The 21,962-nt window shown below is 42.2% G+C and overlaps 2 protein-coding genes across 3 annotated transcripts; one reads left to right on the top strand and one right to left on the bottom strand.

Moving 5' to 3' along the window:
- Positions 1-269: 269 nt before the first annotated feature.
- On the bottom strand, positions 270-5,725 carry PNO1 (partner of NOB1 homolog). The gene is made up of 7 exons (XM_039718989.1): positions 5,459-5,725; positions 5,223-5,372; positions 3,710-3,793; positions 2,154-2,214; positions 1,565-1,682; positions 997-1,067; positions 270-543 (listed from the first exon to the last, which is right to left on the bottom strand). The coding sequence occupies exons 1-7, from the start codon at positions 5,627-5,629 to the stop codon at positions 476-478; spliced, it is 723 nt and encodes a 240-aa protein (XP_039574923.1). The 5' UTR covers positions 5,630-5,725; the 3' UTR covers positions 270-475.
- Positions 5,692-12,521, top strand: DNAAF10 (dynein axonemal assembly factor 10). Of its 2 annotated transcripts, XM_039718987.1 has the most exons (8): positions 5,692-5,913; positions 6,847-6,947; positions 7,977-8,107; positions 8,572-8,673; positions 9,391-9,506; positions 9,854-9,988; positions 10,795-10,892; positions 11,625-12,521. In XM_039718987.1, the coding sequence occupies exons 1-8, from the start codon at positions 5,722-5,724 to the stop codon at positions 11,830-11,832; spliced, it is 1,083 nt and encodes a 360-aa protein (XP_039574921.1). In that variant the 5' UTR covers positions 5,692-5,721; the 3' UTR covers positions 11,833-12,521. The 2 variants fall into 2 exon arrangements, with proteins under 2 accessions (XP_039574921.1, XP_039574922.1); XM_039718988.1 differs by lacking the exon at positions 7,977-8,107 and having other exon boundaries at positions 5,774-5,913.
- The last annotated feature ends 9,441 nt before the right edge of the window (positions 12,522-21,962 follow it).

Here is a 21,962-nt window from a genome sequence, read left to right as displayed (position 1 = left end):
CATCTTACTCTTTTCACATGATGCATTGTTCCAGCAGCAGCACAGACTCAGTGGACCGCCCACCACTGAACTCTGGATTCCAGCTGACTCCTTTCAGGAAGATACTAAACCATGATGTGTGCTTATAAATGCTTAACTCTGCCAATTCCTTTAGGCTCAAAACATCAAACACCAAGACTTTCTGAAGAAGTAGCCTCTTAAGTCTGATAGTCAGAAAATCTGTAATGAAGCAGGTTTTTGTTTGAGGCTGTTCAAGTAAAATCATGGACTTTTGATATAGACACAATTTAAAACCCCTTTTAATGACTAGACAGAAACATTAGGTCTGTTCAAATCAGACCACATATCCAAAGTCAGTCAGAGTGCACAAACAGTTGTGGTTTTCTTCTGGGCTTCCAAATCCAGCAGAAACCTAATGGCTTCTGTAGCTCTTGGCTTCTCCTGGACTTCCAGCCCCAGTCCTTGCTGGTGCAGCTCAGAACCTCTCAGCTGTTCTGCTGGCCACTGCCCTAATATTGCCATAAACTTTGGATGGAGGACTTCCTGCAAAAGAAGGCACAAATGTAGTCAGGAAACGTAATCTGCTACAAAAAAATGGATGTGTTGTGCTCACACCTGTGTTAAAAGTGGAGAACTGAGCCAAAGGGTGAGAAGGATGGGCAGGATCAGTCACCATCTCTGCAAGTGCAGAGCTCAACTTCTGCTTACAAAGTGGGTTGCTCCCTTTGGCCTTTCAGACCCCTTAGGGAATGCTGCAGCTAAATCGAAATGCAGAACATCTCTCTGCAATGTGGTGAGGATTTTGGAGCCAGAAAGCAAGTCCTGGAGTCCCTGCTTCTCCCCCAGATTTTTCTCTTAAGAGCCATAAGCCAACTGCCAGCAAGCTATTTGCTCCAAATGGAGGTGTGGACAGGACAGGGAAGAGGGTGAGTGCCTCAAAGCAGTTTCTCAAACTGCAAGATTCATATGTAGTAAAGATTAGATAAGAGGACTTACCTAAAATTAGATTGCAAATTGCTGTTCGTGCCATTTTAATATTCTGAAAAGATCCCAAAATATGAATTTTTCTGTAAAAAGAAAAGTAGCAGTAGTTAACAGAAAGTAACTTAAGAGATTGCACAGTTAATAGAGAATTGGAGGTTAGAGGTAAATGTAGAATTTTGTACCAGTGTAATAGTTTCTTTTCTACACTTGCTAGCAAAAAAAAAACCCAGCCAAAACCCACAAAATCTACAACATAAGACTTGTGCTCTTCTAAATGCTTTTAAAATAGATTTTACCATTTGCAAATTTAACAGTGTAGCAGCTTCAGGAAGAAAACATTGCTGTGTTGGTGAGTTCCACTTTGATTATTCGTAACAAGGAATTCTTGTGCTTTGGGGACTGACTGAATTCTAGATGCACTGGTGACACTTGTATTCATTAAAATATTCTCTTAAATATTTTTTCTTACTACTACTCTACAACAGTTTCATAAAATTTAAGTTCTCTTTGTTTCTGGCACAGGGCATGGATTTAGCTGAGGGGTTGTGCTTTGCCTAGGAGGAAGTCAGTCTGTACTTACGTGTCAGCAAGAACGATGCGTGTCCTGGTCACATTTTCTATGGTGAATTTGGTTTTTCCACCTTTCCCTGCTATTCTCCCTATTGCTCTTGACAGATGATCTCCTTTCAAAGGTTTGACTGAAATGAGAATAGCATGCTCAGGAAAACAGCAGTGGTGTGTATTTCTGTTAATGCTTCCCTTGGTCAAGTTGCTGGAAACAACTCATGCCAAGTACTACAAAAGCAACTTCACTGGTCAACACAGATCCATCTGGATTTCAGCTTTTTTGACTAGTAGTGCACACTGCAGGCAGTGCTGACATAGGCTGCAGTTTACAGCACGCAAAAGTCTCCTTTAGAAGCACAGAGGAAGGCACTGCGCTTGCATTGAGGAAATGGAGTCCAAGTGCACCAAATTAAGAATGAAGTAGATCAGGTTTAGATGCTGCTCTACAGGGGACTCCAAGGAGTCCCAGTACTACATAAACTTAGATGTTCCTGACTTTCCTGATCTGTGAAGGCAAGTGGTAAGTGGAGCAGGGAAAAGAAAAATCCACAGTAGCAGGATGCACACATGACTTCTTGAAAGCTGCATCAGAAAATACTCACCGTCTGTAACTTCAAATGTCTCTAGAAAAAGATCATCTAATCTGATGAGAGCAAGGGCATCCTGAAAGAGCAGGAGATGTGTTATCAGCAATTATTTTGTTCCAGTAACACAGCTGAAAGCTGCTGTTCTCTTTATACACACAACCTAGCAAATAACAAAGTTAAATCCAATTTTTTTCAACAGCAATGCAAATATTTCCATCTGGAGAACCCTACACAGGTTTGGATGCCTGTGCATTCAGCCCTGCCTCCCCAGTGCTAGTGAATCCAGTAGAGGCCTAGAGCAAGGAGCAGCCCTTGCCACACTGAAAGAAGTAGGTTTGTTTTCTCTACAGGCCCAGTCCTATTTAGTGTCTACTGATAATCTGGATGAGGGGATTGAGTCCACCTTTAGCAAATTTGCAGATGACACCAAACTGCAAGTGGTGATCTGCTGGAGGCTAGAAAGGCTCTGCAGAGGGACCTGGACAGGCTGGATAGATGGGCTAAATCCATTAACACAAGGTTTAATAAGTCCATGTGCCGGGTCCTGCACTTAGGCCACAAAATCCCCTCCAGAGCTACAGGCTGGGGACAGAATGGCTGGACAGCAACCACGCAGAAAGGGACCTGGGGATTCAGCTGGCTGAACACAAGCCAGCACTGTACCCACACGGCCAAGACAGCCAATGGCATCCTGGCCTGCATCAGGAACAGCGTGGCCAGCAGCACCAGGGAAGGCATTCTTCTCCTGTACTGGGCACTGCTCAGGCCACACCTTGAGTACTATGTCCAGTACTGTTTTGGGCACCCCAATTTAAGAAGGACTTTTATATGCTCCAATGTGCCCAGAGAAGGACAGCAAAGCTGATGAAGGGTCTGGAACAGAAGTCCTGTGAGAAGTGGTTGAGGGAGCTGGAGGGGCTCAGCCTGGAGAAAAGGAGGCTCATGTAGACCTCATCATTCTCTACAGCTGCCTGAAAGGAAGGTGTAGTCAGGTGGGGGTTGGTCTCGCCTCCCAGGCAACCAGCAACACGACAAGAGAACAGTCTTAAGATTAAGGGGAAGTCTAGGCTGGATATTAGGAAGAAGTTCTTCACAGAAGGAGTGACTGGGCACTGGAATGGGCTTCCCAGGGAGCTGTTTAAAAAATGACTGGGTGTGGCACTCAGTGCCATGGTTAAGTTGATAAAGTCATAGGTTGGATTTGATGATCTCAAAAGGTCTGGTCTGACCCAGTTAATTCTGTGATTCTGTGAGTTTTGCACAGACTGGAAGTTATTCGCTTGGGCTTAAGAAAAATGAGCAGTCTCTACCAGTGCAGAGGACCTCAGAGATTATTGCTTTATGCTTGTCTCACACAACCCATGTTCTCTGTTTATGTGCTGTTTGAAGGCCACTTTTTTATCCAGCATTATACTGGATGTCTACTCCAGTCACAATTTCTAGAAAACACTGATTTCTAGAAAACCACCTAAGGTTTTTTCTCTCTTTATTTCTTACTGTAATTTGCAGAGAGGCCAGGCACAGATCAGTAAACTGGAGCAATCTTACAATCTGGCTGTTGGGAGACTCACCTCTACTTGAAATCCAAGTATAAAGGCTTTCACAAAATCAGCTGCTTTCGTCAGAGCACTGAGATCCTTTGTCTCTTGACAAGTCTGCAAGACAAGAAGTTATGTTTGCAAATTAAGACCGAGCAAGTTAGGAGCAGAACTTAAAAGATCAGCCTGTGCTTGGAGGGGGCAGAAGAGAAAAGCTGCTGAAAATCTTAATATGCCTTATCAGATGAATGAAATTAATTTTAAAGTTTTATATTCATGATGGATATGGCCAAAATGAAATCAGCTTGATTAAGAACAAAACTAACTTGCTTTTCACCAGACATCATTTCATATCAAAAGGTGCTATTAAAATCCCAGGGTTTTCTCCTGCAGTTATTAAGTGAAACTGCAGGAGTTCCTGCTCCTCCCAACCTTTCACCTGAGATTGTTTCTAGGAAGTAAAGTAAATAAGGGATAATTCTGTCACCTTTCCTCCAATTCCTGCCATCAAATTTGTGACAACATTTCATGGTTAGGAAGCAAAATTCCTGTTGTATTTTCACTATTACACTGGAAGATCTCATGTGTCAGTGTTGCTAATACAGTGAGTCGTATGTCAAATGTTTAGACATGCCCTTAAAAACTCCCAGTGTGAACATTCCTCAAGGAGGAATAAGGATAAAGAATGAGCATCTACAAGAATTATGGGTTTATACTGGGGTCTGTGCCCTAAGGTATTCCACTGCAATCCAGTAAAGAAAAATCACATGCTATTAAACTATGGGCCCTTACTGTCTGCCACAAACAAAGGCGTTCAGTGCCCCTTTATAAGATCCTGTTTACTGCCAGGTCAGTATTGGGTAACCTTAAATAGCTGGAAAACACTGAATTACAAAATTGTATCTAAGACATGGATGAAAATTCTTCCTTAATGTACACAACTTTCTATAGTACTTAACTTTCTGCTACAGAACACTCCCCAGTTTCTGCTGGCTCCTTCTGGAACACAGCTCCAGTTTTGGATTTTACTTGCAGTAACTATTAGTTCTAAGCAATAATTGCCAGATGTGATCCCCGGGGAGGTGACACCACACAGTTTCCATTTTTCCAAGCATTATATGGGACTTACAACTTCGCTAGTCTTTAATCTGTGGACCAAGAACACCCATGAGGAGAGGCCCTGTTTTTTTCAGGAGGCAGAATCACAGAACGGTAAGGGGTTGGAGTGGACCATAAAATCATCTAGTCCCAATCCCTGTACCACGGGCAGGGACTCCTGTCACTAAGCCAGGCTGCTTGAGCACTGCCAGGGTCGGGGCACACCTGGGAAACCTGTTCCAGTGTCTCACCACTCTCACAGTAAAAAAATTCTTCTCAACATCCAAACTAAACTTCCCTTCTTTCAATTTGTAAACCTAACTCCTTGTCCTGACACTACAGTTCCTGACAAAGAGCCGTGGAGGCCCCTTCAGGCACTGGGAGGTGCTGCGAGGTCTGCACACAACCTTCTCTTGCCGGGCAAGGCCCAGGAAGCTGCTCCCCTTACCTTGATCTCAACATTTCTCGTCTTCAAGTTGAACCTGATCTGAAGCTGCAGATGCTCCACGATGGGCGTGAATATCTTCATCCAGTTCTCCTTAAGCGGCGTGTACCTGTTGGCCGGCACAGGGATCTTCCTCAGCTCGCCCTTCCCAACCTGCCGAAGGGGGCGAGACACAGCAGGCCGTGAGCCGGGGCACGCCGGAGCCCCAGCGCCCTGCGTTCCCCCGGCGCCCCGCGTACCCCGAGCGCCTCGGCGGCCACGGGCGGGAACGCCGGCCGCTTGCTGGGCCGCGCCTCCGCCGTGTCCATGGCAGCTCCCGCCGCCGCCTCCTGGCCGCCCGCCCGCCGCTTCCTGCGGCTCCGCCGGGACAGCACGCTGGTGAAGCCGCCGGCCGCCGCCTCGCTCTCCATGTTGGCCGCGGAGCACGCGTGGTGCGGCTGGGGCCGGAAGGGGCGGCGGCGCTTCCGCCGAGCCGCCGGGACGAGGGCCGGAGCGGGGCGGGATGTTGGCGGTGCTGGGGCCGGAGCGGCCGCAGGTGGTGTCGCACGTCCAGCAGGCGCTGAGCTACACCGTGTTCGACTGCAAGTGGGTGCCCCGCAGCGCCCGCCTGCTGTGCCTGGGCAGCGCCGCCCGCGGCACCGGCGTCATCCAGCTGTACGAGCTGCACGGAGCGCGCCTGGAGCTGCTGCGGGAGGTGGGTGAGCCAGCCCCCTCGGGAGCGGCTGCGGGGCGCTCGGGATGTAAAACAGCAGCTGATTCGCCTGTTAAATGTGCCGATGCCCTGTTGTTTCTTGGTAACCTTGCCGCCCGCCACAGCCCCCTGAATGGCTGTAGCCGGGTGGGAGTCTGCCTCTTTTCCCAGGCAACTACTGGCAGCTTAAGCTGCTGAGGTTGCTATTAGGAAGAATTTCCTCACGGGAAGGGTGGTTAGACACTGAAATGGGCTGCCCAGGGAGGTGTTGGAGTCACCGTCCCTGGAGATGTTTAAGGGAAGACTGGATTTGGCACTCAGTGCCGTGGTTCAGGTGACAAGGTAGTGGCCGGTCGTAGGTTGGACCCGACCATCTCAGAGGTCTTCAGCTTAACTGAGGCTGTGATCCTGTGATTTTGTTTACTGCTGTGTTTTGTAGGTTGTTTATGGGTTTCTGGTTTCTGCCTGTGTTTGGCTTTTTTGGGGGTGTTTTTTTCGTTTGTTTGTTTAGGTTTTTTTGGTTTTGTTGTTTGGGTTTTAGGTTCGTTGGTTGGGTTTTTGATTGGGTTTTGGGCTTTTTTTTTTTTTTGGCTGGTTGGTGGGTTGTTTCCTTTTTTGTTTGGTTGGTTTTTTCTCTCAGATTGCCCTTTGAGTGTTCTCACTCCTGAGGTGAGCAGTTGCTCAGGTGCATAAGGCCCCCCAGGCCACCAGCAAAGTGTTTTCTTCCAGACCAGTAACCCGGACCCTGCTTTTCTGTGCACAAGGATGAAACTCAAAGTGCAGCTTGCCTTTGATAACATTTTGGTAGTATTTTGCACCAAATATCCCATGTGTGTTTCGCTGCCCCTTGCCCCCGTGCACTCCTGAGAACTGTGTGGCCTGTGGGTGTTTTTCCCTTCTCCGTGTGCTGACACAGACATTTCCTTTCTTTACAAGATCAAAAAGCCCAAACCTATAAAATGTGGAACTTTTGGTGCTACATCTCTGCAGCAAAGATACTTAGCTACAGGAGATTTCGATGGAAACCTTCACATATGGTAAGCACAGATATTCTCTGGAAGCGTTTTCACTTGATGCTGTCCATGTCTGTCTGAACAGAGGTTTCTGTTCGTGGATTTTGCTTGAGATGCTCTCCATGCTGCCTGTGGTTGGGACCCAGTGCAAGCTTTGCTGGCTACTGTATTTGGACCATTCCTGATTTGTAGAAACAATTCTGCTCTGTGTTTAATTCAGTGCTGCTTCACTCCCATCTTCTGTGTGCAGCTACAAAAACCTGTTAAAGTTCTATAAGGTTGTCCTCTGAAAAGAGGCTTTTGAATGGATGCATGAGTACAAACAAGATGTTGCGGTGAACCTAAATTCATGTCTAGATTAAATATATATTTTTGATCTTGACATTTCAAATGTTTCCTCTGGGTCCCTTTATTATTGGTGTAATTAATGTCTAGGTACATTTATGATCAAAATAGCAGTGTCAAAAGGGGATTTTTATTATCATTATTATATTGCCCTATATCAAGGAACTACTGGTTCCTGTTGGAATAGCAAGAATTACATGGACAGTTACTAGTTGAAATGTAAAATAAAATTCTGAAGGCTTCTTAAAGAATGGGAATCAGTGGGAAAGAACCATGAAACTCATGGCTGGATACAATAGTCACCTGAAGTTACAGAGCAGTACTCAGAGCTAGGTGGGGATCAATGAATCAAGTTATTTTACAGACCTACTGAAAGTAAAGATACTTGGAGTATCTTGATCTGTAGTGTGATTCGTTTTTGAGCCCAGCATATAAAACTGGGTCTGAGGTGGTTGGTTGCTGTGGTGAATCTCACAACTCCCTTTACAAACAGGGAGGTCAGAACAGAGCCAGATCTTTTGGAGCAGTCCAAAGCAGTAGCCAAAGAAGGAATCAAAGACTCATGGTTCTTAATGGTGATATCCATATTTGTTCTCACTGTTAATCTGAGCTTTTATGATTTGTGCTCAAGTTTCCTTTCATTTTTATACAAATCCTGAGTGTCAAGGAAAAATGCCATGTTTTCTGTTCTTTTTCTCTCTTGCCTAGGAATTTAGAAGCTCCTGAAATACCAGTGTATTCTGTGAAAGGTCATAAGGAAATCATAAACAGTATAGATGGTGTAGGTGGCTTAGGAATTGGGGAAGGTGCACCAGAAATTGTGACTGGCAGTCGAGATGGTGAGTTAGTGAACTCTGCAAGTCTTCCCAGTTCCTCTGAGCCCGCAAGCTCTTGATGGCAGGGCACAGTCTGCCATCTGAACTAGTTACAAGCTGTTGCAACTAGTTCTTTGTACACTGTCTTTTGAATCTTGCTTGGGACCGATTTTCTCTAATTCTTCTAGAAGCCACAGATAAGCAAAAGGTACTGTTGGCACTGGGCATGAGACAGAAGGAACATAAACCATGATAAATGCAAAATATCAGCTAGAGAAAATACACCCTTAACAAATGCTTTCACTCTGTTTCTGTTTGGTTTTGTGGCTCTTTCTTATATCCACAAAACTCAGTGAGGCTTGCTAGAGTTTAAAGAATTGCTCCTGTCTTTTGAATGATTAGGATAAAAAGTGAAGGGCTTTCCTGGGAAGGTGAACACAGTGTGACAATGTATTCCTAATACAAAATCTATTGTCTTTCTTTCCCAGGATCTGTGAAGGTGTGGGACCCAAGGCAGAATGACACTCCTGTGGCAAATATGGAACCTGTGGAGGGGGAGAGCAAAAGAGACTGCTGGACTGTGGCATTTGGTAATTGATCAGATTATGACCATTCCTCCCTCTCACGTGACTGTGTTTTGATGATTGTCAATGTATTTCAGGATGTTATGGAATGCTTTATTTTGTATGGATGCATGAGTAGCAGGTTTTGCTTTTCCACACTGTTAAATTTATGTGTGGGGGTTTTTTCTTTAAAATAAACCAGTGTTGTGGGTTTATGATAATTAGGTTTTGGAGTCATTCTCTAATCACTTTTGGTCACTGTCTGTAGTTGGACTTGATCGTCTTGAAGGTCTTTTCCAGCCTAAATGATTTGATGATTCTGTGGTTTTACATATGAGCTGTGCAAGCTCTATTTGTGTCTAGAAATGTATTCTAGCTGTGTGGTCTGAAAGGAATGTAAATGTTGCCACGTACAGGGAACTCATCACTGTTGTAGTGTAGTTGCAGCTACCAAGCATCAAGGAGTTAATTTAAGAGAAATCCCTTGAAGCTTAAGAGCTAATTAAAGAAACAGCAATGCTTGATGTGAGCTCTGCATTTTTCTTTGGAGAGAGCAAGCATCCTACAAAAGATTTTTCTAGACCCTTCAGGTTTGAAAACCATCTGCTTCACCACATCTTAGTATCCCAAAAACTTTTTGTTGTTGTTGTATAAATGGAAGTTGAAACTGCAGGCCTGGGACTTGTGAAATTTACAAGCTAAAGAGGTTTTGTGTTTTCTGGTTAATTCTCTCTCTGTGTCCAGGCAATGCTTACAATCAAGAGGAACGTGTTGTATGTGCTGGATATGACAACGGGGACATTAAATTGTTTGACTTAAAAACCATGTCACTGCGATGGGAGACCAACATTAAGAATGGGGTAAGGAAATCATAGAAGTATTTTTAATTCCAGCTCCTGTGTAGGATGGAAAAATTAAAAGGACTCTTGTCTGTGTGAAACTTACCCAGAAGATGTTTCTGCTGAGATTGTATCAAGGAATAATTTTCTTTAGGTTTTGCCAGTACTCCTCACATTCTTGATCGGGACAGGATGGGGTATTTCTCAGTGGATTAATGTTTTCAGATGAACATGTTTATTTCCTTTTTGATGATGATATTATTGTGGAAATAACCAATTATTAATACATATTTACAAATGACAAAACACCGTGTTTTTTTTAACAGTGACTAAATTACAAGACTGAATTTATCTTGTTCTATATCCAGGTTTGCAGTGTGGAGTTTGACAGAAAAGATATAAATATGAATAAGCTGGTGGCCACGTCGCTTGAGGGAAAATTCCATGTCTTTGATATGAGAACTCAGCATCCAACCAAAGGTTTTGCTTCTGTTTCAGAGAAGGTATGGGGAGACTGAGAATTTCTTAATAAGAGACAAACTTTTTAAATTCATGTTGTCAGTTATTACAGGTGTAGTACAAATAGGTAAGAAATGCCCAGGTTACTTAATAATTTGTTTTGTTTTGTTTTTTGGTGGGGTTTTTTGGGAGTGTGGGGGTTTTTTGGGAGTGTTTTTTGGGTGGTTTTTTTTGTTGTTTTGGTTTTTTTTTTTTTTGTCTAGTGAATAAAATCAGGGGTAATTCAAGAAAAGGCACTTTTGTGGTGAAGTTCTTTAGGACTTCCTTTTTTAGAAAAGGCTGAGTTTCAACTTAGTATCTCTTAGTATTTTCCATACTATCATTCAAAGCAGATAAGGTGTTGGAGGTGCTTGATTCTGAATCAAAGAATTTTTTTACAGAATAAAACAATACATTTATTTATTTACAAATAATTTTGTAATAAAATGTGAAAATAGCATTTGTTGTTCATTAAATGCATTTAAGCTTTTCCTTGTGAACATTTTTAGACAGATATACATTAAGCCAGAGGATGTGTTGAGGTTTTTCCCTAAGTGATTTCTGTTGCTGTATGACCTTAGTGCCCTGGCTGGGGTTTGAGTTGTTGACTGTGTGTTTTGTTTGCACAGTGTTTGTAATATATTCCCTTCCAGTAATGATTTTAAGAGATATCATCCAGTAAAATTAACCATCCACTGTGGGAAGGCTGGACTCTTTTCATACAAGTGATCTCTGTTTTAAGATTCTGTGTCCTTTCCTATGAAGTTAATCTCCAAATGACTTCTGTACAATGCTGATTTCTTTCTATTAGGCACAAAAATCTACCATTTGGCAGGTCCGGCACCTGCCACAGAACAGAGATATATTTGTGACAAGTGGAGGATCTGGGAGCCTTCATCTCTGGAAATAGTAAGTGATCACTTCTCCAGCCAGGAGTAAGAAACCAACCATTTAATGTTTTAAGAAAGAATCTTTCTGAAAATGATCAGTGGGGTCCTGCTTCCATCCTCAGAATATCTGGTTAAAATTATTGTTTACAAATGCAGTAGAAAAAGTGATTTCATTGTCAGTACTTGATCTGGAATCTTGAATTAATCCATAAGAGAATGTTATAGCACAGCTGAATCTTGCCCTTGCTGTCTTCAGAAGATCTAATTATATCCTTTTTTAACCAGGTGATAAATGGAAAAAATTGGTTTTCTTAAAATTCTAATATGGTAGCAGTTACATCTGAGAAGAATATTGAAAATCTTGACTTCATCATTCTTATTGTTTACATTTTCTTACATTACATGGAAAAATAATTTAATAATTCTAAAGGCAGTGAAGTTGTTGCATTAAGTTTCAGAAGCATAGTTGTGATGAAATTTTTCTGGCTGTGGTAAAAGCCAGAAACCCAACCAACCAGTTAAATGAAGAGCTATAGGATAGGGGTGTCAGGATTCAAAATTTTCCACCTCCTTTTTTGTATCATGAAATGTCTACTAAAGCATGCAGCGTAGATATAGCTGGATATGATTATTAATTACTTTTAAGACATTTACTTGCCTTACCTGTAAAGCAGGGAATAAAGAGGATGGTGATGTGTTTGTATCAATACATTTCTAAGTAGGTGTTTTTGTTTAATTTTCTCATTGGCAGTGAGTACCCAGCCCAGCGCTCGAAGAAGGATTTGGAAGGATCTGAGATGGGGGTGGCAGGGTCTCTCAGTCTCTTGCAGAATGTGACTCTGTCAACACAGCCCATCTCCTGCCTGGACTGGAGCCCTGACAAGAAGGGACTTTGTGTCTGTGGGGCTTTTGACCAAACTGTGAGGGTGCTGATAGTTACAAAGCTTAACAAAATTTGACAAGAAAACTAGAATTTCTGATGAGAAAGCAATATAGTTTGCAGTCTGTAAATATGGCAGGGAGAGCCCTTCTATTTCTCATTTAATTTCTTCTTTAATAAAACTGGATTAAAGAAATAGAAGCCAGATTTTTCTATTGAAAGTTCAGATACGTGCAATCAGAGTTGTTTGGCTGATTGTGCTGTCATGACTTGAAGTTTCCTGGGCACAAAATTTAACTTTCTAGAAATGTGAATTTACACTGAAAATAAAATGTGCCTTTATGTTAACACAGCTCTGTAATTTCAGAGTTCACTTGAGTTTGTGTTCAGTTTATTCATAGTGCAAATCTCTTCACACTTGTTGAATGGTTTGGCTTTATTATATATAGTGTTGTCCATGTGTATTCATGCAGTGGGAACTACTACAGAAACTTGTTGTGTTTCTGGATTTATTAATTAGAATGTTTGTTAAAGTGACTTAGGATTCTTTATTACAATAGAGAAACAATAACAAAGGCTAAAATACTCAGGTTAAAGGAGTAAGGTTTTTTTTGAAGATCATACTGAAATCAAACTATCGAGAAAAATGCACTGTTTTATTATTTTAGTTGGGTTTCCTATTAAGTTTATATGTTCTGTTGTTTTTATATCTGTTTTCAACTTGATATTCTACAAATAAAATTATATGTAGTGTTTTCTTAATGTGAACAAATTATATTATTCAAATATCCGAGATTTAAATAAGTAATGTATAGAAAAACCTCACAGGCTATTAAACCCTAAACTTTCTGGAATGGAGAAATCCTTCATGCTTGTGTAGCAGAGGTGGGCAGGAGGAACATTACAGTAGACCATAAACAAAGTGTGTTTGTGGAAGTCCTTGGTTTTAATAGGTTACTGATACTCTCCTCTACAAACTTAGGTTCCTTGTATTTCAGATTTAGCGAGGGCCAGCAGAGATGAAAACACAGGCAATGTGGGCTAAATATTTTGTGGAAGAAAAAATTCACCTGTCTTCCCCTCAAGTGTGGACCCGAGTAATCCCATCTCCTTTTGTGCACGGTGTAATGTTGAGAGCATATTCTGAAATTATTTTAAATGTTGTCCTTCTTAGGGTGCATTCCAGCAGGAGGGAATAGGGGGAACCATTACTCTGTACTCTTGGCTGCAACTTTGGGGGTGCAGAATTCAAAGAATTGAAGTGCTTTGAGTCTAAAATGCACTGTCCAAAGATGGCTTCCATTAGCTTTGTGCTGTAAATAAAATATACTCACTGAAAGGTGTGAAAGGCTGTGGAAACAGGTAGAAATACTTTTTCTCTTTAATAGTAACCGAGTCAAGCACAGAGTAAGGGAAGAAAAAGCTCTCAGTGTAGGTACCTGCAAGGGAAAACAAAAGTCTCCTGAGCACAGGACTGGGCTCTTGGTGCTATTTGTATGTACTTATATTGCAGCAAAAATGTCCCTTTATTCAAACAATTCCAGGGAGATCTCCTAGTGGGATACAGCTTAGAGCAAGAACTATTAAACAACAATTCTTAAAGCTCCATGGGCCTCAAAAATATGAAATGTGTGTTACCTCTGTGCACTTAATTTTGAGACTCATTTTATTCCTTGTTTGGTAAATGAAGGAATGTGTTCCCCTTGTGAGTAGAGGGGAACGCATCGTTTCATGAAAACGTGACAGTTTGCATGTAAGGAGCTTGCAAAAAACTGAGAGCTGGAGGAAAGCAGAGATGGAAGGTGGTGTGTCCTTGTTCCTTAAATGTAAGTGGCTGTACCTGTGTACCTACGAAATGAAAGACAGTTACTGGTTGGAGAGAAGAGCTGCTGTTTGTGCCTGTACTGTGCATTATTTCCTCAGCAGATTGGATTTCTGCTTCTTCCAGGCGAAACCAGAAAAAGCTGCCTGTGGCAGCCCAGCCTGCTCTATTTATAGTCCTTCCCCTTCTTGCTGAAGCGTGGCACCTTGCCTCTGCAGCCTGCAGAGCTGAAGCGTGTTCTAAATAAAATCATCATGCATCTGAGATGTCATGCCCAGACCAAATGCTCTCTGACGCAGCTCCGAGGAGTGCTCTGGAAAACCCCTGCCTCGCCCAAGGCCAGGAAATGGAATGTGCTCCCAAATTTGGAGTGGCTGCATTTAACAAGAGTATCTGCCTGGCAGCTCTTGCTTGTTTCCTGTGCAAACCGTCCCTGTGTGCTCATGGAAGAAACAAATCTGTTTACAGGCATGACTGCAGCCCATGTACGGGGACATGTTACACATTTTTTGGGTTTGTGCTTTGTGTTATTTTTAATGAGATGCTGCGCAAATCCCCAACAATCAGGTTTGGGTCTTCTGTTTCACACCAGTATAGTTCTTTTGAATTTCACCATTTGTACAATTTGTACAGGTCCTTGGAGATTACAGGCCTTCAAGGTTTCTGTGCATGAGTCAGTATTTGCATACAATATATAGTTTTCATCACAACAAAAAAAGTAATTTACAGTTGAGGCATGACTTGGACCAAATTTTTAGCAACGTAAGGCAAATTGTAACTTTGTGTGGGAAGCTACAGTGCTGTGCTCTCGCCTCTTCACAACCACTGATTCTGTTAGGGACATCATGGAATTGGTACAAAGAAGGAAGATGGGGAATTGCACAGAAAAAGAAAGATGTGCTCTTCAGTGATTCCTTTAGAGACAGCAGACACAGCTTGTCAATACAATTCAGCTCATCTTCCCTAAATTATTCCTTTCAAATAGATTTGATAGCAGAGAGGGATTTTTGGTTAAGCTGACTGCTCTGTAAGTAAGAGGCTTGTGGCCTGCATATTCAGCTCTGTAATGAAGTTGTCTAAAGTTGCTATTGACAAAGCACCAGGAATATACACTGATTTACTTCTTTTTTTACCCCATTATTAATCCTACATTTTCTTGCTTGTGATGCTGTTACTGATGAGTTTTCAGTAGCATTCACTTTAAACAGAACTGCCCACTCCTCAAAAATGTTCAGACCACAATCTGTATGTCTAGCATGTATTTAAAGCCTTTATACGTGCAAAATATTTTGCAGTAGCAAACCCAAATCCCATTACATTGGGCAGGGGCAGCTGCTGACTCAGGCAGGAGCCAAGAGCTGTATTACTTGGAGTGCAGTGCCAAGCACGGCTGTGGGACTGCCTCTGGCAGTGCAGGATCAGCCCAGAGGAAAGACCAGATGGGATTTCTGTGGAGCTGGGCCAGAGCTATTTGGCGACTTGGTGATGGTGACCAGTTCTAGCCTTGGCTGTGAAATGTTTCCATTACTTCTGGCCTTTTTGGGAGGACCTGCTTTCCACAGCACAGCCTGCCTTGGGAGGTGCACAACATTGACCCACAGAGGACACTGGAACTGGATTAGTGTTTCCTCATGGCTGCAAGAGTATCCAGGGTCTCAAGGGCACTGAGTAGCTGCCCCACATTCTGGCCTGTCTCCTCCTCAGCCACCAATAAGGCAATTGTCATGGAAGTTCTGCAGGATCCTGCAGGAAAGGTGACCACAGCAGGACATCTCTTCCCAATAGTAATCTTCAGTATTACATTCTTAGATGGTTGATCTGGGCCAACTGGCCCAATACTTTGCTGGTGTGATTCAGGACTGTAGCATGAGCAGGAGCTGCTTCCAATAGGCAATATGTGTGTGGCAGCCCTGCTTTGGAGACTAGCTCAATTTCACAGTATGGCCCCACATTTTATCAATCAGTCTCTGAGCCAAAGAGCGAGCCCACTGCTGTTTAGCTTAGTGCAACTACAGCCTCTGGGACAGATTTCTCTTCAGAGTACTTTTCTCTTTCCAAGAGATCTCCCCCTCTTCTGCCTGTACTCCCCTGCCTCTGCAATCTTAGTTAAATCTTCTGTCACCAAGTCCATGTCTGGGGATTTGCAGAGGGAGCTGAGGTGCAAAACCATGTAAGGGCACATGTAAGTTCCCTCTTCTGTTATGCCTGGCAGTAAAAATAGCCTGTGCAGAATGTATGGATTGGGGTTCCCTTCCCAGAACAATGGCTCTTTCTACTCCTGTTAATGTGCAAGAGGCCACCCAAGGCTGACAGTCTCTGCTTCACACCCTGACTTCCTTCTGAGGTAGCCATGTATGTTAAGGAGTGTTTTGATTTTCTAGAGCTTAATGATGGTGACGGAAGAGTTGAGCCTTTATAGGTGAAAATCAGGGGGGCAGGCCAACAAGTCAGATAACCTGGTGGGAATCTGTTAGAGATCATCCATCCAGGGTGAAGAGGCAGATGAAAGACTCTATAAGCAGCTGAGAATTTCACAATTTCTAGTTCTTCTTCTTGTGGGGGACTTCAACTTACCAGATGCCTTCTAGAAATACAGCAGAGAGGAAACAGTTGAGCAGGTTCCTGAAATGTGCAGCTGAACAGAGAGTGTTGGCTGGAACTTGGGAAAAAGAAGAGTTCATGACCTGTGGAAGAAGGGGCAGGAAACTCAGGAGGACAAGAATGTCATGAAGTTTTATGGAGGGAGAAAATTAGAAGGGCCAAAGCCCAGATAGAACTTAACCTGTCAAATGCCACACAATAAAAAAAATCCTTAAATATATTAGCAACAAATGGAGGGCGAAGGAGAATCTCCATCCTTTATTGGATGCCGGAGGAAACACAGTGACAAAGAATGAAGGTGAAGGCTAAGGTACTTACAAGGCCTTGTTTGCCTCAGTCCTGAGTAAGACCACAAGTCTTACAAGGAGCAGCTGAAGGAGCTGGGGTTGTCTAGCCTCAGCTCTGGAGAAAACAAGGCCCAAGGGAGACCTGAAAAGAGCCAGATGCAGGTTGGCGTCTTCTAGGTAACAAGCAACAGGATAAGGAAATGGCCTCAACTTGTGCAGGGGAAGGTTCAGACTGGATATTTGGAAAACTTTCTTCACTGTGGTGAAGACATGGTAATCAAGCTTTGGAAAAGCCTGTCCAGGGAAGTGGTGAAGTCACCATCCCCAGTGGCATTTAAAAGGACCGTGTAGATGTGGCATTTAGAGACATGGTTTAGAGGTGGGCTTGGCAGTGCTGGGTTAACTTGATGATCTTTCCTAAGGATTCCTTTCTAAACAATAGTGTGATGATATGTTCTTCAGCATGGCAATGAAGCTGTATATTTTTCATCACTATGAAAAGTCCATCAGCAGCATAAATAAGCACAAGCAAGCTCTCCTAGTTTGCTTGTGATTTTAAGCTTATGAAACATTGAAAACATTCTCTGAAGCCAGAGGACGTGTGGGCTGCAGAGGAGCAGTAAAGCCCACAGAACTGCACAGTAATTGAGACACAATGGGACCTTTCCATGTGACAGTGGATCAGAAATAGTAGCTCAGCCAGTTCACCACATTACATTGTATCAGTTCCTCACTATTACACTGTGTTACAGCTTTGCAGCTGAAATTACTCTTTCCTTCAAGTAAATTCCTGGTTAACTCCCTAAGTTCCAGCTGCTTTTGGAGTGTCTACTTACAGTAAAACTCACCACTGGGAAAATTCAGGTAGATGCAGCTAATGAAACCAGTCCAGTTGCCTCCCATGCTAAACCTTTCATTTTTAGGTCGTCGGTCTTCCTGCAGAGATGACGGAAACCCTCCTTGTTTCTTTCCAGCACAGCTCATCCAGACAGGACTCTGTGGCCTGTTCAGCAGATGTGAGGGACAGTCACTCCTGCCTTGCAGAAGAGTGTGATGGCACAGGCCTGTGGCATCTTTATATCCAGCAGTGTTTTCCCTTCCTGACGTTCGCATTCCCTTCCTCCCACATCCTGCTGTTGCAGAGTGCATAAGGAACGTAACAGCAGCCACACTGGATTAGGCCAAAGACTTCTATCCTGCTTCTTCCGAGGGCATGTGCAGATAAATAAATATTAAAAAACACTTTAAAATGACAACTACAATTTGGGTCCTAAGTTTAATTTACTCCTAAAGTTGTCTTAGGCTTTCTGCTAAAACAGAGTATAAAATATATGGTTCTACTGAATTTAGGCACAGAAGCTAACAAGTGAGACAGGTGGAATTCTAATGCATTTAAAAAATAAACCTAAGTTTCTAATACAATTTACTTCCAATCTTAGTAAAAGAGAGATAGCTGTAAAAAAACCTACAGATTTACATACTGATTGGAAGAAATACAATATTAGAATAGTATCAGAACAAATATTCTACACATGATAAATTGCTTTCAATTTATTTCTACAGTTTCCATATATAAATGCATTTAATCTAATAGATATATACAGATTCAGTAAATAAGGCTTTGTATGTAAAGTAACTCAGTACTTCACCACATCCTGTCATTTAATCTAGCTGGCATGAACACAAGCTCTTTTGATCTGTACCAACTATCACTATCTCAGTGTAGATCTCATACTCCCTATCTGTTATGCTAAAAAAGCTGTAATTAGAGGACTTAAGCTAGTCTTATTGAATTATATTATTTTTCCTCCCTAAACCAAAGATACATCAGTCTCAGTTTCCTTCTTTCTGTGTACTTTTGCATCTGTATTTTGATTAGAGATCCTATGTTTTCGAAAGAGAAAAGAGTCTGTTTTTAGTAGATTTAAAGTCATTATAATTTAATCTGAGTGCAGAAAAAAAAGGCATTTCCAGAGCATTTTAACTGAAAGGTCAGTCTAAGTTCACTTGGGCTCAGGCTGCCACATATGCTGCCCCTAAGTTCAGCAAAGTGTGTGCTGGAAAGAACATGGAAAATTTTGGAGGTTACATTTCTTTTCCACTGTGCTAATGTCACTACTATAGGATTTTTAGTTGCTGAAAATGTGGATTTGCTTCAAGACTCTCTTCCCCTTCTCACCCATCTAGCAAGTAAGAAAAACAAACCTGGCAGCCAGATAGATACCTTGGTCTCTTTTTCTGGTCTCACCATGTGCATTATAATAAATCACTGTAAAATCTCTATCCCTGCCCTCCCTCCCTGCATACATCTGGTCTCAGCAGAATTCAGGCAGAGACATAATTTCCCATGAACAGGGCATTGAGCCAGGCAGCTGCCTGTCACTGTCCTTTTAGGAATGTCTGTCTTCTGATTTACCAGAGGAATCATTGGGTACTCGCCCTTCTTCCACCAAGGAACAAGTGCACGTCGGGTGATACTGGCAAGCAGATGGATGTTTGTGCTTCAGTTTATTCCTGCTACACCCTCTTCTGGTAACTTGATGTCTGCCCACACTTGGGATTGCAGATTCATTAGATTACACTGCAAAGAAATTAGATTGCAAATTCATTGGATTACATGCCAAGAAGTGGGCCTCACAAAAACAAAATGCCTATTCCAAAAGGCCCAAGGTGCCCTTCAGACACATGTGTACCACACACACAAACATCTCCCAAACTGGTCTGCTTGTCAGATTTTTATTCTGATTTTAGAGTCTGTATTTTTATCCTGCCAGTGGTTTATTAACCTTTTTGTTACAAGCAGCTTCCAGTAATCTTTGTTATATTCACACCAGATTCACAGCAGAAGAATCTAGGCTAAATTTTTTCACTTACATTGTCTTCTGCATGACATCTCCCAAAGCTTTTTCAGTGGCATTGTTTCAGGGAGATGGAGTTGCCACGACTGGTCTGCACATCAGGCTGTGGTGCTTTGCAAGACCCAGGCTGTACAATGATTCCAGTGAGGCCAAGACTGCAGGATTTGGCCTCCACTTTGCTCCACAAAGAACACTGACTTTGCAGGAATCATTATGTTGTATGTACAGTGGATGAGATGCATCATAATAATGCAGTAATTATTTTAAAGATGCCTGTCACTTTGACTACTTTGGCAAAAATATTCAGGATTGTTTGCTCTTGTTTCGAGAATGATAGAGAAAAATCAATAATCATTCATACTCCTCTCAAATGAAATGGTTTCCATTAAGTACCAGATGCCAGTACAGCTTTTTGTGGATAGACTTGTCTATAGATATCCACGTATAAGAGAATAATATATTTTCAGAGTGGCACTAGCATAAACCATTTTAATTATATGACCTGTATCTCAATCAGATTTTGGCTGGGATAAATGTGAATTCTTAACTCCTCACTCACTGCTCCTGAAAACCAAAAAGGCAGTGCAGCCATTTTAGGCAGAAAATGAATGCTTTTATACCTAATAATCTCCTGAGTGAATCAGTTCAAGAAATTCCAAGACTTGGCACTCAGTGTAGGCACTCAGTGTAGGAACTCCAGTTAACTGAACAAAAGTATAAACCTGTAGTAGTCCAGAGCCAGTAGGAGCAAATCTACAACAAATGTAAACCAGTAGAAGGAGACAGAGCCACACTGTATGACCAGGGAATACAGAGCACAATCTGCACTGCATTAATGCTCTACATGGTTACAATCTTCTACAAACAGAGTTGGCTGAATCTGAACATTGATCAGCACATGCTGCATTTTCCTTTGATCTTGTAATTGAAACAAAATATTGGGTTTAGGAAATAAGACTCTGGCAACAATTTCTACCTAACATTTGGTAAATCAATTAGTCTATCAATCAAATCCCCTCTCTGTATTTCCTGGTCTGTGACATGTGAACACTGAGGTAAGAATGAACTAAACATATGTTAAATGTTCTGACCTCCTTGTAGACATTTGGCATACCAGAATTACAAAGTATTATTCTATTTAGGATCGCATGTCTTGCTAATTCTCTGTTACCCTTCAGATTGTTCCATTTCTGAACATTTTGAAAACTCTCCTAAATTCCCTTTTATTTACAGTGCATAATTTTGTACTTGTACTATTAAAAATGAACATGAGAAAATAATTAAGACTGTGTTTTTTGAAAATAAGAAATGTCTAGGAAAATGCAGTGAAAAATTTTATTATTACACCACAATATTAGCACACAGTAGAGATACCATTCTCCACCCCAGTGATTCTACCACCTGTATGTGTCCCACATATGGCTGAAAGGCTCTTAAATAATCCCTGTATTTGCTGCTTTTATAATACTCATAAAACCCAAGCTTTTATTCATTTGCAGCCACTTTTGATTGAAACTGAAAAGTTAAACCTTCAAATCTCCTGAAGAAAAAGGAGACAAGATGTAAACAAGTAACAATGTCATCTGAAGATCTTCAGATATGCTTCCAACTGGGACTAGGGAGAGAGACTCTCATTTGCAGTACACAACTGATCTAATTAGAACTGACATAGTATAGCACTTAGATTATGTAAACCAGCTTATTAAAAGGAAGCTCACTTTTGTGGTATTTTTAAAAGCATTGAAGGTGCAGGGAGGTGCACTGAAGCTAGGTAAGATCCCCAAGTTCTACTCCTGTTTCCCCTAGAGATATAACTCTACTTTTCCCAGTCTTGAACTTGTCCTTCTCCAGACAGGACCTGTTTTTCTCTTCCTCTAGACACTCTGCTGCTGAGCAAGCCAGCTCAGCACATTCCCTTCAGGCAACCAGCCACAACTTAGTCAGCTCCTGGTAACCTATAGCTGAGAGGAGGCCCTCTTCAACTATGATGAACTCCAGTGATCTTATCTTGGAGGGGATAGGCTGCAAAACCTGTTACAATAAGCTTCAGATGAGATTGTGAACAGGAGGCAAAAACAGGTCTTTGGCAAGTAATGTCAATGCTGTTGATGCAGATACTGACTTCTGCTTTACTATTTATCAGAATGTAAAACCTGTAAAATGTGGATCTTATCTTTGACAGCCACAGATGTGTTGCTACAATCTTCCAGTCGGTGAGCTCTTGCAGTGGAGAAATATTAATCACTGCATTTTGAACCAAGATTTATTTGCTGAAATCTTACAGAATCTTAGAATGGTTTGGGTTGGAATGGACCTTAGAGATCTTCTAGTTCCAATCCCCTGCCATGGGCAGGGACACCTTCCACTAGACCAGGTTGCTTAGAACCCCTCCAGCCTGACCTTGAACATTTCCAGGGATGGGACATTCCCTTCCCTGGACAACCTGCTCCAGTGTCTCACCACCCTCACAGTCAATAATTTTTTCCTAATACCTGATTTAAAGCTACACTCAGTTTGGATCCATTCCCTCTTGTCCTGTCATCACATGCCCTTGTAAAAATCCTGCTCTTTCTTGTGGGTTCCCTTCAGGTACTGGAGGCCACAAATAGATCACCCCTAAGCCACTTCTTTTCCAGGCTGA

Source organism: Passer montanus, unplaced genomic scaffold, assembly GCF_014805655.1.
Source record: "Passer montanus isolate IOZ18808 unplaced genomic scaffold, ASM1480565v1 scaffold40, whole genome shotgun sequence".
NCBI classification, from domain to species: domain Eukaryota; kingdom Metazoa; phylum Chordata; class Aves; order Passeriformes; family Passeridae; genus Passer; species Passer montanus.
Note: the sequence above shows the minus strand (reverse complement) of the source record. Positions and strands in the feature narration are given on the sequence as shown.

Coding starts and splice junctions, on each gene's coding strand:
- DNAAF10 (XM_039718987.1), top strand. CDS start 5,722: ATGTTGGCGGTGCTGGGGCCGGAGCGGCCGCAGGTGGTGTCGCACGTC. Junction 5,914..6,846: donor GCCTGGAGCTGCTGCGGGAG/GTGGGTGAGCCA, acceptor TTTCTTTACAAG/ATCAAAAAGCCCAAACCTAT. Junction 8,108..8,571: donor TGTGACTGGCAGTCGAGATG/GTGAGTTAGTGA, acceptor TTTCTTTCCCAG/GATCTGTGAAGGTGTGGGAC.
- PNO1 (XM_039718989.1), bottom strand. CDS start 5,629: ATGGAGAGCGAGGCGGCGGCCGGCGGCTTCACCAGCGTGCTGTCCCGG. Junction 5,373..5,458: donor TGGCCGCCGAGGCGCTCGGG/GTACGCGGGGCG, acceptor CCCCTTCGGCAG/GTTGGGAAGGGCGAGCTGAG. Junction 1,068..1,564: donor CGCATCGTTCTTGCTGACAC/GTAAGTACAGAC, acceptor TTCTTTTTACAG/AAAAATTCATATTTTGGGAT.